Genomic DNA, 14,653 nt, shown 5'->3' with positions numbered 1-14,653 from the left:
AGAAATACCAGGAAACATGCATCTGATAGTTTTTCTTATAGAGTGGTGTTATACCCCCACCTTATATTCCCACCCTCCATAAAAAGTTAAAAAACACATAAACTCTTCCTCACCCACCAATATTCCCTAAACAACCCTACATATATTTTTGTTAGATTTAAAAAAGATAAATAATTTTAAAAAGTAATTATTAATAAGACCTTAGTTAGTTACAACAATGGAGGATGGGTGCCATTCTCTCTGACTATTTGGCACGGTGACATGTTTAGTCTCCACTTTTTTTGGTGTTGGTAAAAAATATATAATGTCGTTGCCAACATACTTTGGCATGTGGCACATCTTAGAGGAGTCATACTTTCCTAGCAAATATAAATACTGTGACCCATCTAAACTTATCTAACCTATGATCCATATGAATGCGTGTAATCTTATGATCTCATAATTTCTGTCCTTATAATTGCAAGCCGATGGAAAGACGTCTTACCTATATTATGAACAAAACAAGCTTTTTCACTGAACAAGTTCTGTTATTATTCTGCCAACAAAACATCATAGAACATACACCAAAATAAAGTAATACCTTAATAACTTGAATTCATCCAAATTGAAAGACATCTAGATAACTTCTTGTTTCAACGTTTACAGTGAAATACAGAAACACAACTGCTGTCACACTCTCTTCAGATGGAGAATTACTCCATGCTCAGGTTCAATGACCAACCTACAAGCTGGCGAGTGCTGGTATGCCGGGGAGAGTGAGAAGCAAAACTTGGAAAGAATAAGAGATAGAATCACCTTCAATTCTGTCATTGCTAAGTTTTTGCCAACACAAATCCGAGGACCAAATCCAAATGGCATATAAGCCTCAGGAGACTTGCAGGCAGCAACAATTCCATGCCTAAATCTTTTTGGATTAAATTGAAGGGCGTCAGGGCCCCAGACATCAGGCAGTTGCTGCAATATTGGAACTGGAATCTGAATGTTTGTTCCCTTGGGAACTACGATTTTGTTGAACTCGATATCTTTGAGGGCTTGTCTTACAACAAACACAGCTGGTGGGTACAACCGTAAGGTTTCTTGAATCACCATATTCAACTGCCAACATATATAAATGGGTTTAACATGAAATCAGTACTTGGTAGCCTATAGACTCAAGCAATCGCCTCAGTAAAAACTTATTATGAATCTGTACACATATAGTAACATACTGCATGCTTTCATTACCCAAGTATATATGTTTTATTGAGTATTCCTTTTATTACTAGAACTAGTCCCTATAAATACTTTTTTGACAAATATTCAACACATATTCACCGCCTATAACCACATCCTGAGAAGCACCTAACATGTGCTTCTTCAAGAAGCACTTGAGCTAATGTCATGATTGTCATCCCAACGTTTATCTATTTTTATATCAAACCCTATAAAGAGCGCATTTAGCAGCACTGCGAAAAGAGTTTGAAACAGGATCATTAAAAGAGCATCTGCAGTGATTAAAATACATAAAGATGTATTGTGTGTGTAAAGTAACATACTGTTTTCATGCTTCGAAACATATCAGCATCTGGAATACCATCCCTGAAAATTTCAAGCACCTCAGCACGGACATGAGCTTGCCACTCTGGATGTGTAGCTAACAACATCAAGCTCCATGTTGCTGTGATGGCGATGGTTTCATGGCCAGCAAAGTAAATACTTTTGCAATTATCCACTATGAAACTATCACGGGAGTAACCTGAAAATAGGTTATCAGCATCATCATAATTTTTTGCCCCCTCTAGTATCATTTGCATAAGGTCCTTCTCATGAGTAGCTTCAGTACTGCGTTGCTTCGCAGCCTTTAAGATCATTGAGTGGATCTCTTTCTCTAATCTCCCTATCTGTCTGTTGTTTTGCGTTGGCAGGTATCTAGCATTTTTTGAGACATTTAATTAATTATGAAAGATTAGTATGACAAGGATCGAATGCAGAATGCAGATATAGTCATGAATATGTATGCCCCATGTACATAGTAAAACTATTTGAACTAGATGCTTCGACTGATGAGATCTAGCACACAGATGAGATCATGCCAATATGCAGTATCATGAACATTAGATTTCTTGTAACAAATAGATATACCTTGCACCGGGAACCCCAATGTTTCCATTCGACATGATTTTCTGAAGAGTTCTGAGCTTTAAAAAAATTTCTTTCCCTTGTAAATAATTACTTCCAAAGGATGCTCTAGATATGATATCTGCTGACAAGCTTCTCAAATCATCATCCACTCTAAAGACTGAACTTCCTCCCTCACTTTCGATTTTATGCTCCCAGTTTCTTACCATCATTGTTGTCGAGTCCACCATCAAATCCACCATACCCTTGAAATTAAACAGTGAAGTTGGATCTATAAATAAAATACGCAAAAATGCATCATAAAAAGCATACATCCAAGTGATATCTTACATTTACAATTACTTCTTCTAGTATGAGACTTAGTGATTCACCTTAACCTTGTCGGAGTAGAACTCAGGAGCAATAATCTTTCTTTGGTGTGACCAAATCGGGCCGTTTGAAGATAGAATGCCTTGGCCTAACAGAGGCTTGCGATCCTTAGACAATTTGTAAGCAGGCTGCCCTAAGTTCAAAGATGCCAGGCTAAGTTCCTTCACCATCTCTACATCTGAAACACTTACATGCTGAATGATTCCAGTTGAATACATGAAGATTGGCCCTGCAACCAATACATATATACAAGATTTGAATATATGATGAAGATTTGGGTAGCTTTCTTATTATCTGCTTAAACTAAAAGATAATAGTAAGAAAGAGAACTCTATTAAATCAAATTACATCTATAAGAGTCCTTGTTATATTTCAATGATCATCTGACAATCAAAGTACATATATGTGTACTACTATTTGGTCCAAAGAAAAGGAAAAAAAATTCTGGTTAATTTTAGCAGGACTTCTTATATTTCAAGTTGTAATTTTGGATTGCCTTTGATCCTTGTAAACTCTGAAATGTTTTTGTTAATGTCTTGTAATTGATTATTTTCTTGTAACTTAGGATAAATAAATACGAGCTTTGACAAATTAATGTGTGCACAATGAGATACATTGGATAGTTGCAAAGTCTTTTGTGCTACATTCTCTAGTCTTCTGGTCTTGTGTATGAATATCTACATATCAGTTAGAGACTTGCTCTAGTCTAAATTGTCAAATTAGAGCATGTACGGTTGGAGAGTTACCTCCATGATTAATGAAAAGCATTTCTCACTGCCTAAAGCTGTAAAGAGCAGATTCTCCAATTTTTCATTCTTTTCTTTCTTACCAACCATATTGAGCATTGGTATTGAACTGTAGGTGAATTGGGGCTTTGGTCCTGAACTAAAAAGTGTTGGTTCCCGAATATGAAGCAATGGTCATTTTGGATGACTCAGTTCGAACTTTCGTCCCTTATTTACTCCTTAAATCCATTATTGTGGACAAAAGTTCTAACGGTGTTTTTCAAAAGGACCATTGCCTTGCATTGTTACAAGCTCGTAAAGTAAACTAATACTCATGGATTTTTAGTTCAGGACCAAAGCTCAAATTGAGTCAAAGTTGAAAAGGAGTACTCCAATTTTCTCCGACCAATGACCAACAATTGAGAGTGTAAACTTTAAGATATTGACAGAAATGGGATCTACCATATTCGTTTCGCCATTGCACCAGATGAGGGAAAAGGGTTGAAGGCCAATCATGATTAATGGAAACACGATGGTCTTTCGAGATCGGACTCCTGCTGGGTGCTGCAGCTGTTGACTTCTTCGTCACCTCGAGCTTGAACCTTTTCATGTCCGGGATATTTCCAAAGATAATTGATGAAGAGGGAGGTCCTCTGATTCCTTGCTTTTCAAGCTTTGATCTCTGCCTCCTTTGCTTTAAAACCAAAGACTCGTAGAGATACAAAAGCAATATCACAAATCCACCCAACAACATAGATAGCATTATCTTTGCTGCTGCCATTGTTGCCTCTTCTCTCTTTCTTTCTCTCTCTCTCTCTTTCTTTCTTTCTTTCTTTCCTTGTTTTCTGCTTTTTTTTTTCTCGTTTCTTTTTTAAAAAAAGGGGACGTTGTCCTCTCTTTCTTTTCCGCTCGGTATCTCTTTTCCGAATTCAATTGAGATTTTCAAGAATTTTAAATCTTTTAATAAATTTAAGGATATTCAATTAAGATTTTAAGTGATTATCTAAAATTCAAGATGTATTCAATTATAATTTTAAAATAGTTTATTAAAATCGCTAGAAATGCGGATGTATTCAATTAGAATTTTAAAGATTGATTTTAAACAATTTGATAAAGATGAGGAATTATAGGGAATTAGAAAGATTTCGTAGTATATTTTAAGCATCTACAAATCTTACATCTTCTCATTAGATTTCGAGATAATTAAATTAAAATTTTATATGGAATCTCTATAAATCAATTAAACTCCATAAAAATCCATGGATTTATAAATCTATTAAATTCTCGCAAAAAACAATTTTTCACTTATAAGTTAGAGTCTTCAATTCTCGCCAAATGTGAATTTGACCACATCATTAATAGCTTATTGTGAAAAAACTAAGCCTAGCCCTTTTAGTATAGATAATATCGTTTGTTAAAAAAAAAAAACAAAATCAAACCAAAACAATTTTTCACTTATAAGTTAAGAGTCTTCAATTTTCGCCAAATGTGAATTTGACCACATCATTAATAGCTCATTGTGAAAAAACTAAGCCTAACTCTTTTATTATAGATAATATCGTTGGTTAAAAAAAAAAAAAAAATCAAACCAAACCACAAGTCGACAATGCATGTAAAAGGAGAGTTCAATCCCTTCTGTACAAAACTGAACAGAAACATTGCGACATCTATTGCCCAGTAAACAGAGCCAAGAAATTACATGCAGAAAAGTTAAATCATTGGTAGTTGACAACAAATGTGATTCCCCAGGCCCATCCTGGTGTGGATCTTATATCACAGAAAATAGTAGTAGGAAGCATTCTAGAAGCAGCTGAAAACTGTGTTATGGGCAAAACTCCAAGAACTTTACAATCCGTGACACGCTAGGCTAGCTCTCTCTTTCACACACACACACACATATCTATATATATTATATGGGGCGGATCCTTGACACCATACACAAGATTTGACACAAATTTTAGATCATTAGATTAACCCACTTTTAATGGTTGAGATGTCATGACAATTAGTTTTCTTTAAGTGTTTAAACAAATATACATTAGAAATTAAAATCTGAAAATTTTAAATTATTATGACTTTAATTTTGTCTCTTCATTAGTTAATTGTGTTTTGACTCTGTCATACTCCCCTTACCTTCCATTTTTTCCTCTTCTCTGTCAATCGTCATATGCTCTTCTATACTTAATCATCGAGTCGGACTCATCTATTCTTCTACAAACCCTCAAACATGGCAAGGAACCTGACACGGAGATTGGGAGTATCCTTTTAGATATTAGGAAGATGGTTCTGTAGTTTGAGTCAATTTCCAACGAGTGTTCCTCGGTGAAGTGGCTACGGTGGCAGCTAGGGGTGGGGGGAATTGCTATGGGGTTTTTCATTTCCTTATTTTTTTTCGTTTAATATTCTTGTGGAATATGTAAATCTCTCTATTCAACTTAATGAAATGAAAATATATCATTTTGACCAAAAAAAAAAAGGGAACTTTAACGAAAAGCACCCGGTACTGTTCACTTTAACGAAAAACCACATTTTTACACTAAAAAGTCAATCCTGGTACTATTCACTTTACCCTTTATTTTGTCCTTATCATTAAAACTCAAAGTTTTCAAGCCCTTTTCATTAGTTTTCCTAAAAAAAAATGGATATCATGTATGTTTGAACAATATTATGAGAAAAGAAGAACAATTCTTACCACCGCTGCTACCATGTAAAGTGGTGGGTTTGTTTCTTAAAACTGAAAATGATTACTAGGCTGCAACTCTAAACAACCACATATGATGATTAAGGACAACACAATTAGGTGAACTAGTACAATCAAATAGCAACGAGTTCTTGAAGAATTTCAACAAAAGACATGAGACTGCAAGAAATTCAGAGATGACGAAGAGACAAAAAACAAAGAGAAAATTGCAAACAAACAAGAAAGAGATCAAGCAAATCATATTAAAGGGAAAAAGAGAGAATGAAACATAATTAATGGTGTGTGTATATATATTATTAAGTAGGGATAGGACAAAATTGAGAGTAATAATAAAGTAGGAACATCTGCAGTTTGGAGTCTAAAGTTCTATTTAATATTATCAAGTGGAGTTTTTTTTTTTTTTTTTTTTTGGTGAACAGGATGCTTCATTATCTGGACAAAAATGACAAATTGATACATAGAAGGCCTACACAGAGGCAAGTAGCCTAATAAGGCAAACAGACCAAGTAGTGTAAAAAGGTAAGTGATTCCACGACACTGCATCTAATGCTAAAAGCGTCACCCCTCATACTACCGGAACAAGACCTAGGGAGGGCAAGGAAAACCATCATTACACAAAACATGGACTGGGGAAGATGGAGGTCAATTGACCCAGATGAAATCACACATTTCCCTACATTGTCGCGATGCCAAGTAGTCCGCAGCCGAGTTGGCTAGTCTTGGAATCTAAGACCAGTGACAGTCATGGAAAGTCTCCCCCCCTCCTTTTGCTCTTCACTAGAACGGGAAAAGCTTCCCACCTGCCCATTGTTGGCTTATCTCTGAGACAAGAAATAGATTCCATCGAGTCAGACTCAATGATAACTGAAGTCCACCCCATATAGATACCCAACTCTTATCCATGCAGGATTGGTAGCCAAGAAATTGCCCTCCGAATCCCACGCCACGACACCTGCAAACCCCACACCCGTACTCACCACCCAACTCGCATCCACATTGATTTTTATAAACCCCGGGCCAAGTGGGATCCAACGAGCCGGATTATCCGAGATAGGATTGTTGGGCAAAGGACGATTAACTGAGAACAGGAAGCCTCGGTGAAAGCTCCAACCGAGATGGATAATGCCGTAATTACCTGTCTTGGGTTGATTGGTTGGTGGTTGAAGACAAAATTGCATCTTTTTTTCCAAATATGCCAACACGTAAAGGCAACATAAGACATCAATCTCCTCAACTCACGCTTTGATCTGTTAGCAGAAGCAAAGATAGCAAGAAGCCAATTTGCCCATGTCATTACATCCTCTCTCTTTATCCTGAGGTTCAAAGCATTACCAAACCAAATCAACTCCACCAACGGACATATAAGTGCTCAATGGATTCCTTATGTGAACTACATAAGGGGCATAGAGGTGATGGAGATGATCGTCTTTTAAATAAGTTCACCATAATAGCAATAGCTGCATGAAGAGTTTTCCACATAAAGCACCTAATTTTTGGTGTGGTCTCCAAATTCCACAGCGAGTTGGGTATGGAAGTAGATGTGGAAGACCTCAGCATCCTTTGGGGTCGGTTCCTCGCATAGGCTCAATGGTATCCGGATTTGACCGAGTATGTCCCTGTTTCTTGAAAGGCCAAACCAATATGTCCCTGAGCATCAAATTCCCAATATGAGTCTTCAAGATCGCATCAAACTCCCAATCCAACACAAATGGTTTTAGAAAATCAATATCCCATACCTCAGTTTCTGGGCAGATCAAAGATTCCACTAGAGTATTATATGTGACTTGCATCGATCCCAAATGAGAAGGTCTACTTGAGGGAATGGACAGAAGCCATCGACTTCTGACAAGAAGGTTGGACCAAGCCTAAGAAGCTCTTCCACTCTGCTTAGCCTCGAGGAATGAACAATTAGGGAAATAGCGAGCTTTATCAATCTCCAACATTGTTTAGCTAGTAGGGCATCATTGAAATCCACAAAACTCCTCAAACCTAAGCCTCCTTCAGCTTTTCGTTTACCCAATTTTTCCTTTGATACCCAGTGAATTCGATTCTCACCTCCTTTTTCCCCCCCACCAAAACTTTGAGATCATTGAATCTAACTAGTTACACATAGACATAGGGAATTTAAATAGATTAATCGGGTATGCCGGAATTGCTTGCGTCACAGCCTTTATCAGAACCTTATGTCCAGCTTGTGAGAAGGTAGATTGCTTCCACCCTTGTATTTTCCCCAATAGTCTTCCTTTTACATATCCCAATCCACATTTCTTCAAGCAGCCCCAGATGGCGGGAACACCTAAGTATAGACTCAGGTCCTCAACCATCTCCATGCCGAGAATGCCGACCAACTCTGCCGACAAGATTGCTAGGATGTTCCAAAAAAAAAAAAACACTTGATTTGAGCTTGTTGACTTGTTGCCCTGATGCCGAGCAGTAGGCATCAATTAACTGGACTAAGTGTCAACAATTTTCCTTTTCTGCTTTCAGGAAGATAAGAGTGTCATCTGCAAAAAAGATGTGGGAGATGGTTAGACCGGTTGGGTTCATTTTCACCCCTTCAATCCACTTCCGATCACTGGCCTATTGAATAAGAAGTGACAATACTTCATTAACCAAGAGAAACAAGTATAGGGATAATGGGTCCCCCTATCTAAGACCACGTGAGGGAGCGATTTTTTTCCCAGGCCGTCCGTTCAGGAGAATGGCAAAATTCACTGAAGAAATACATCTCATTATGAGACTTCTCCACCGGTTGTCAAAATCCATCTGCTCCATCAGCGCCATTAAGAAATCTCACTCTACTCTGTCATAAGCCTTGTGCATATCCAACTTGATTCCAAGCTCAAATTTACTTTTTTGTCCTTCCCATTTTGAGGAAATGGAAGATTTCATGCGCGATTTTGATATTATCTTGTATTTTTCTTCCGGCCACAAATGCATTTTGGGTAGGGGAGATCAAGTCTAGTAGAAGAGGTTTGAGGCAATTTGCTAAAACCTTCAAAATAACCTTATATGAGTAATTACATAAGCTAATGGGGCGAAACTGCTAAACAGACTCGGGATTTTGCACTTTCAAAATCAACACTACGTGAGTAACATTAATCCGATTAGGATTATGAGCTCCATACATCAGGTTCCCAATTAGATCATTCACATCCTCATCAATGGTGTCCCAATAGGAGTGATAGAATATACCTTGAAAACCATCTGGACCCGAGGCCTTTAGTCCCCCCATCTGCATTGCCGCATCCTTTATCTCATCCACTGAAACCAAGTTTATGAGGGAAACATTCATTTCATCACTAACTGTTGGGGTGATACAATTTAGGATGGCTCCCCAATCCCGCTGCCCCATTGAGTGAACAGATCAATGAAGTGCATGTCAATTATACGACAAACCTGACTTGGATTATCCACCCACTCCTCATCATCATTTTTTAACGATGCCAGTTTGTTCCTCATTCGCCTATGTAGAGTAGATTGATGGAAGAACGTGGTGTTAGCATCCTCCTCCTTAAGTCATTTAACTATTGATCTTTGCTACCAAAAAATATCCTCTTGACTGCATAGGTGGTCCACTTTTTCGACAGTGCTTCAATTTCCTGAAAATTACCTCTCCAATCTTCTTAGAGGCTTCCCAATTGGTTCATCATCTCCTTGATATGCCAACCTCACTGTTTGAATTTGTCTATACTCCAACTTATCAATTTAGAACAACACTCATTTATCTTTGTTGGTACCATATATTGGGCCTCGTCTTTGGGCCTCATTACTGAGCCCATAACCCATGAAAGAGGGGAAAAAACCCTTATTCTATAAAATGGACTCTCCCTCACCCTCATTCGGAGGGTCTCGCATCCAAAGACACAACATCACTCTCATACAATTCTCCTCACAACAATAGAAGGAAATACCATATCAGCCAAACAGAGAGTAAAATGGCAAGGGCTGCATCCACAGAGAGCTCCATTACCGATCTATTGTAATCCATACATTCATACAGTGAAATGGAATTAACATCAGTGTGGACGTAGCCCAAACATTGGGGTGAACCACGATACATCTTTGTGTTCTTGTGCGTTTATGTGATTCACGGTCGGATTTATGTTGGTCCAAGATCCACCAGATGTTGTGCATCAACAATCTTCAAATTCCATCGCTCCAAGGTGTTTCTCTCACATGGATTTTCCCATATTCTTTTCACAACCTCTCGGCAATCAGCTTCCTTCACCAGCAGGCCTCAAATCAAATAGTTTTTTTTTTCCTTTCCCATCATTTGGTTCACATCAAACTAAAACAGGGCAATGGTCAGACCCCAAGATAGTACCATAGGTGACTGTAGTGTTTGGCCAAAGCACCTGCCAACACCCATTAATTAATCCTCGATCGAGCCGAGCCTTCACCAATTGTCCATTTCTAGGAGAAATTTTTAATTATGACGGGTACACAAGTGGTACATCACGTGTTTCAATAGAAATTGTGGGAAATTTTATTTTTTAAGTTATTAACTTTTTAGCACACATATCCCACCATTTGTATAATAACACGTGGTGTACCACCCTGTGTACCAGTCACACTGAAAAATCTCTCCATTTCTAATGCCCCTCCAGGTGAATTTAGGGTCGTTAAAACCCAAGTTCATAACCTCTAACTTGGTCATAAATTCCTCCAGGTATTTTAGCCTGTTATATCTAACCTCTGCACCGTTCAACTTTTCATGGTCCCACAAGAATTCATTAAAATCATCGCCACAAAGCCATGCAATGTTATCTGAGCTAAATTTCTGAATCATTCCCCTCCAAAAGTCCAACTTCTCCGCGCGGTATGCAGTTCCATAGACTCCTGTGAATCGGAACACATACTGAGAGTCAACATAGCTGCATCTATCATCAATAAAGTGTTTCAAGGACACCACTATTTCCACCTTCACTGAATCATCCCACCAAAGGCTTAGACCACCAGCTCTCCCTACCGGAGCGACATTGAACCCATTAAAGTAACCCATACGCCGCCTAATACCTTGTATTCTATGATATCTAATTTTAGTTTCCAAAAGAAAGATCATAGAGGGTCTGTTTTTCCTAATTTGCCCATGAAGGGTATAAATTACTGTGTCTGACCCAAGACCTTAGTAGTTCCAAAATAGATCAATTATGGTGACCGTGTGCCTATTGAAGGCCAACCGTCACCACCTAGAGATGAATTTCCCGCTTTCTTTGCCAATTGGGCATGTTTCTCCCCCATAGAGATCTCTTCCATGTATTCCCACATATCTGATACTCTACCGGGACTTTTTGAAGCTCCTCCTCCTCGTAGATCGTTATCTTCATCATTAGGCATCTTTCTCTTATGCTTATATTCCTTAGTTTTTCTGGAGCCTTCTTTTTCCTCTCTTTTATTCGTCTACTCTCCTCTGTTTTTGCTTTTTTCTTTGGGGAGTGCACCATCTCTTTGCTCTTATTTTCCAACTCCCTCTTATTGATGATGCCACTCGCCTCCTCCCGAAGAATACCACCTCTCTTAAGCTCAATTTCATACTTGTCTCTGCCCTCTGTTTCATCTGTAGAATTTGGTTTTGAGTTTGTGACCTAACAACTCCTCCCTCAGTCTGAGTGTAAGTCTTTTCCTCTATTTCCTCAATCATGACCGTTAGGATTTCTTCCTTGCTCGCTATGCATCTCCACGGGCTCAAAGCCCATAACAAAGCGATGGTTCAACAGAAGCCCACAACCTTCCATTATCCACTGGGTTGGGTTGAGATTTTGTCCTTCACTCATTCTTTGCATTCTATGCCACCTTTTTTTTCCCTCTTCCTTTGTCCTAATGCAGTATCGCTAAGTTAGGGTCCACTGTGTCATGTGCTTATTTCGTGTTGGCCTCCCTAATAATGTCCTCCATGCGTCTCTAGTTGGGGGGCCTGGATCCCACTTTTATTGCACCAGCATCCCTTCTTTCCCTCGAGGCAATAGCTACAAGTCTTGGAGGTTTAATGAAATCTCGAATTGGTGCAGCTCTTGTCCATTCTTTGTACCCAGCCGTACCACCCCTCATGGGTTTAAAGGAACACTCAGTATTAGAGTGTCCAATTCTACCACATCGATAACAAAAGTCTTGCAGTCTTTCATACCGAAATTCAATCCAAGTGTCATTATTATTGTCCCTTGGAAGCCAACACCCAGTGGTCAGAGGGTTTGAGGTGTTCACAGCTACTTTTAATCTCAAAAATCCCCGAGCTTTCCTTGGGGCTTCTAATTCCTCAAACTCCCCAATTTTTTAAGCCAGACACCGCACATTTTCTTCCGAGTTGAGATATGGTGGTACCCCCCCTAATTGTACCCAAAAGGAGACAACTTCCATATTAACTTCCTCTAGTTTAGATATGGTGGTACCCCCTAATTTGTACCCAAAAGGAGACAACTTCCATATTAGCTCATGTGGCCATCTTTTAATAGAAAAAATATGTTTCATGACTGCCCACGGCACCCGTTTTAGAATTTTAGAAGTCATACTTTCATCTTGGACAGTGATAATGAAGGTATTTTCTCTGATCCACTTGACTTCAACTTCCACCATCTCCTTCCAAAATGATCTAAGGATATTTCTAACCTCCCCCCCCCCCCCCAAAAAAAAATTGTATAAAGTTTTGTTAACCAACGCAGTACCCCGAATTTGACCCCCCTTGCTCCAGTGTGGATAGATCCATGATATTTCTAACCCCCCCTCCCAAAAAAAAAAATTGTTGAAAGCTTTGTTAACCAACGCAGTACCCCTTAATTTGACCCCTTGCTCCAATGTGGATAGATCCATATTCTTCTCCGGTGGACCATCAATTCCTCCATTTCTACTCCTCCCCCCCCCCAAGCAATTTGTTAAGAGTTTTGTTAACCAACGCAGTACCCCCTAATTTGACCCCTTACTCTAGTGTGGATAGATCCATATTCTTCTCCAAGTGGACCATCAATTCCTCCATTTATACTCCTGCCATTTGTCTCTATTTATGAGTTGTTTCACCAACACCTTAAACATATATGTATCCGAGGTAGACCGTTGAGGCTCTACCTAAATTTTCACTCTGTTTTTCCTTTTCTATCATTCGCACCTCACAGCTTTTCGACCCTAATTGTAAGTACACAAGGATCACAAACATATTAGTAAGAAGTTGTATACCTCCATTAATTCCCAATTTGAAACATACCTTGCCATTAATGTCCGCTTTCATGGTAACTAAGTAGTTGCCCTTTGTATTTTACGAATTAAATAACATGAGGTCTTCCTTTCTCTTTCCCTTGTCAGAGTTTGGTAGGAATAATTGTTGCCTATTCATTTTGCCCTGATTTCCTGATCTATCAGCACCAGTAGGGTTTCTTTTGCACTTATCACTGATGGACAAGGATTGTCTGCCCTCCCACTTCATGTGCCCTCCTGTTTGTGTAGTCACGGTTAAGCCACGTTAATATTTTATATTACTATTCATTTTTGTCTTATTATCTCTATAAAAAAATATAAAATATTGATATGGTACGTCCAGGATCGACGCGTGACGTCATCCAGCATCCGTATATCTAACAGATCCCGCCTCCGATATATGTACAAGGCATAACTCAAGATCCAACTGCGTAATAATTTTTCGTAAGCTTTATGGCTGCATCTAACCTCCTCGTTAGACTGCCTACGTACCCTAAACAGGGATCAAGCCATTTGTAGTTCATCTATCACTACCCATCTACATTTACCAATGTACATTCAAGCCGAAAGATATAACATTCTTCAATCAATCAATCATTAGAACTTGACAAGTATGGAAGTACTAGATTCAAGGCTACATAACAATCCAATATGACAATCAAGGTTTCCATTCCACCCATCATATAAGTCACTATGTTTTCAACATGAAACCTTAATCTACCGCATGTAACATATCCAAGAACCAACAAAGCACAATATTATTCTCAAGCCATTTCAAGTAACGAGACTAATCATAATAATAACAATCATATCCCACATCATTATGCAATCGTTCTACTTAATCAATCCTAAAATCACAGATGCATGATATCTACAATTACTATGTTATTCAATCAACAAGGTCCCATATCAATTCACAAATTTTAATAAAGGTTCCATACATAATTCCCCACCTGGATTCCAAGTACTAACATGATAAGTCTAATTTATACACAATGTCTACTGTGAACAATTCATATTCACTCGACTCTAAGGTCGAACTACCTTTACAGAAATGAGCAATAGTAGGGATTCCAGACCACTCAACAGAATCTAACCAAAATACTAAGCGACCTCTTGTAATCTCTTCAGACCTGACATTTGTACAATCAATGCCTACACCATGGAAATGGTGCATCGGCATCAAGAATTCAAATATGCTGCAAAGCTTGGGTGAGTGACAATAATACAAGGATGTGATAATAATGATAAAGTCAACCATTAATCACAATTTACATCTCTTTAATATAAATCATTCATAAGGAATCAATACCAAGCCTTTGTAACTCCAAATGAGTCATTCAGACATCCAACGGTTCATTTGAAACAAATCATAACAGCACACAATCATACTCTCATACAACACAATGAAAAGTAAGGTTAAGGCGACACAGTTTGGCCGAAGTTTACATCTCTGAAGCTATCTCAATCCAAATTCAATAACCCCAAGGTGAACACGATCCCAGACCATCTCTCAACGAAATCGTGAAGTAGGAGGGATTCCGGACCATCTCTT

The 14,653-nt window shown here is 38.4% G+C and overlaps 1 protein-coding gene across 1 annotated transcript; it reads right to left on the bottom strand.

Moving 5' to 3' along the window:
- Positions 1-506: 506 nt before the first annotated feature.
- On the bottom strand, positions 507-4,090 carry LOC126627922 (cytochrome P450 714C2-like). The gene is made up of 5 exons (XM_050297488.1): positions 3,675-4,090; positions 2,490-2,716; positions 2,122-2,363; positions 1,536-1,908; positions 507-1,095 (listed from the first exon to the last, which is right to left on the bottom strand). Exons 1-5 carry the CDS (start codon positions 3,991-3,993, stop codon positions 670-672), a joined length of 1,587 nt encoding a protein of 528 aa, XP_050153445.1. The 5' UTR covers positions 3,994-4,090; the 3' UTR covers positions 507-669.
- Positions 4,091-14,653: the final 10,563 nt, after the last annotated feature.

This window comes from Malus sylvestris, chromosome 7 (assembly GCF_916048215.2).
Source record: "Malus sylvestris chromosome 7, drMalSylv7.2, whole genome shotgun sequence".
NCBI lineage: Eukaryota > Viridiplantae > Streptophyta > Magnoliopsida > Rosales > Rosaceae > Malus > Malus sylvestris.
This window is presented reverse-complemented; position numbering and strand designations above follow the sequence as displayed.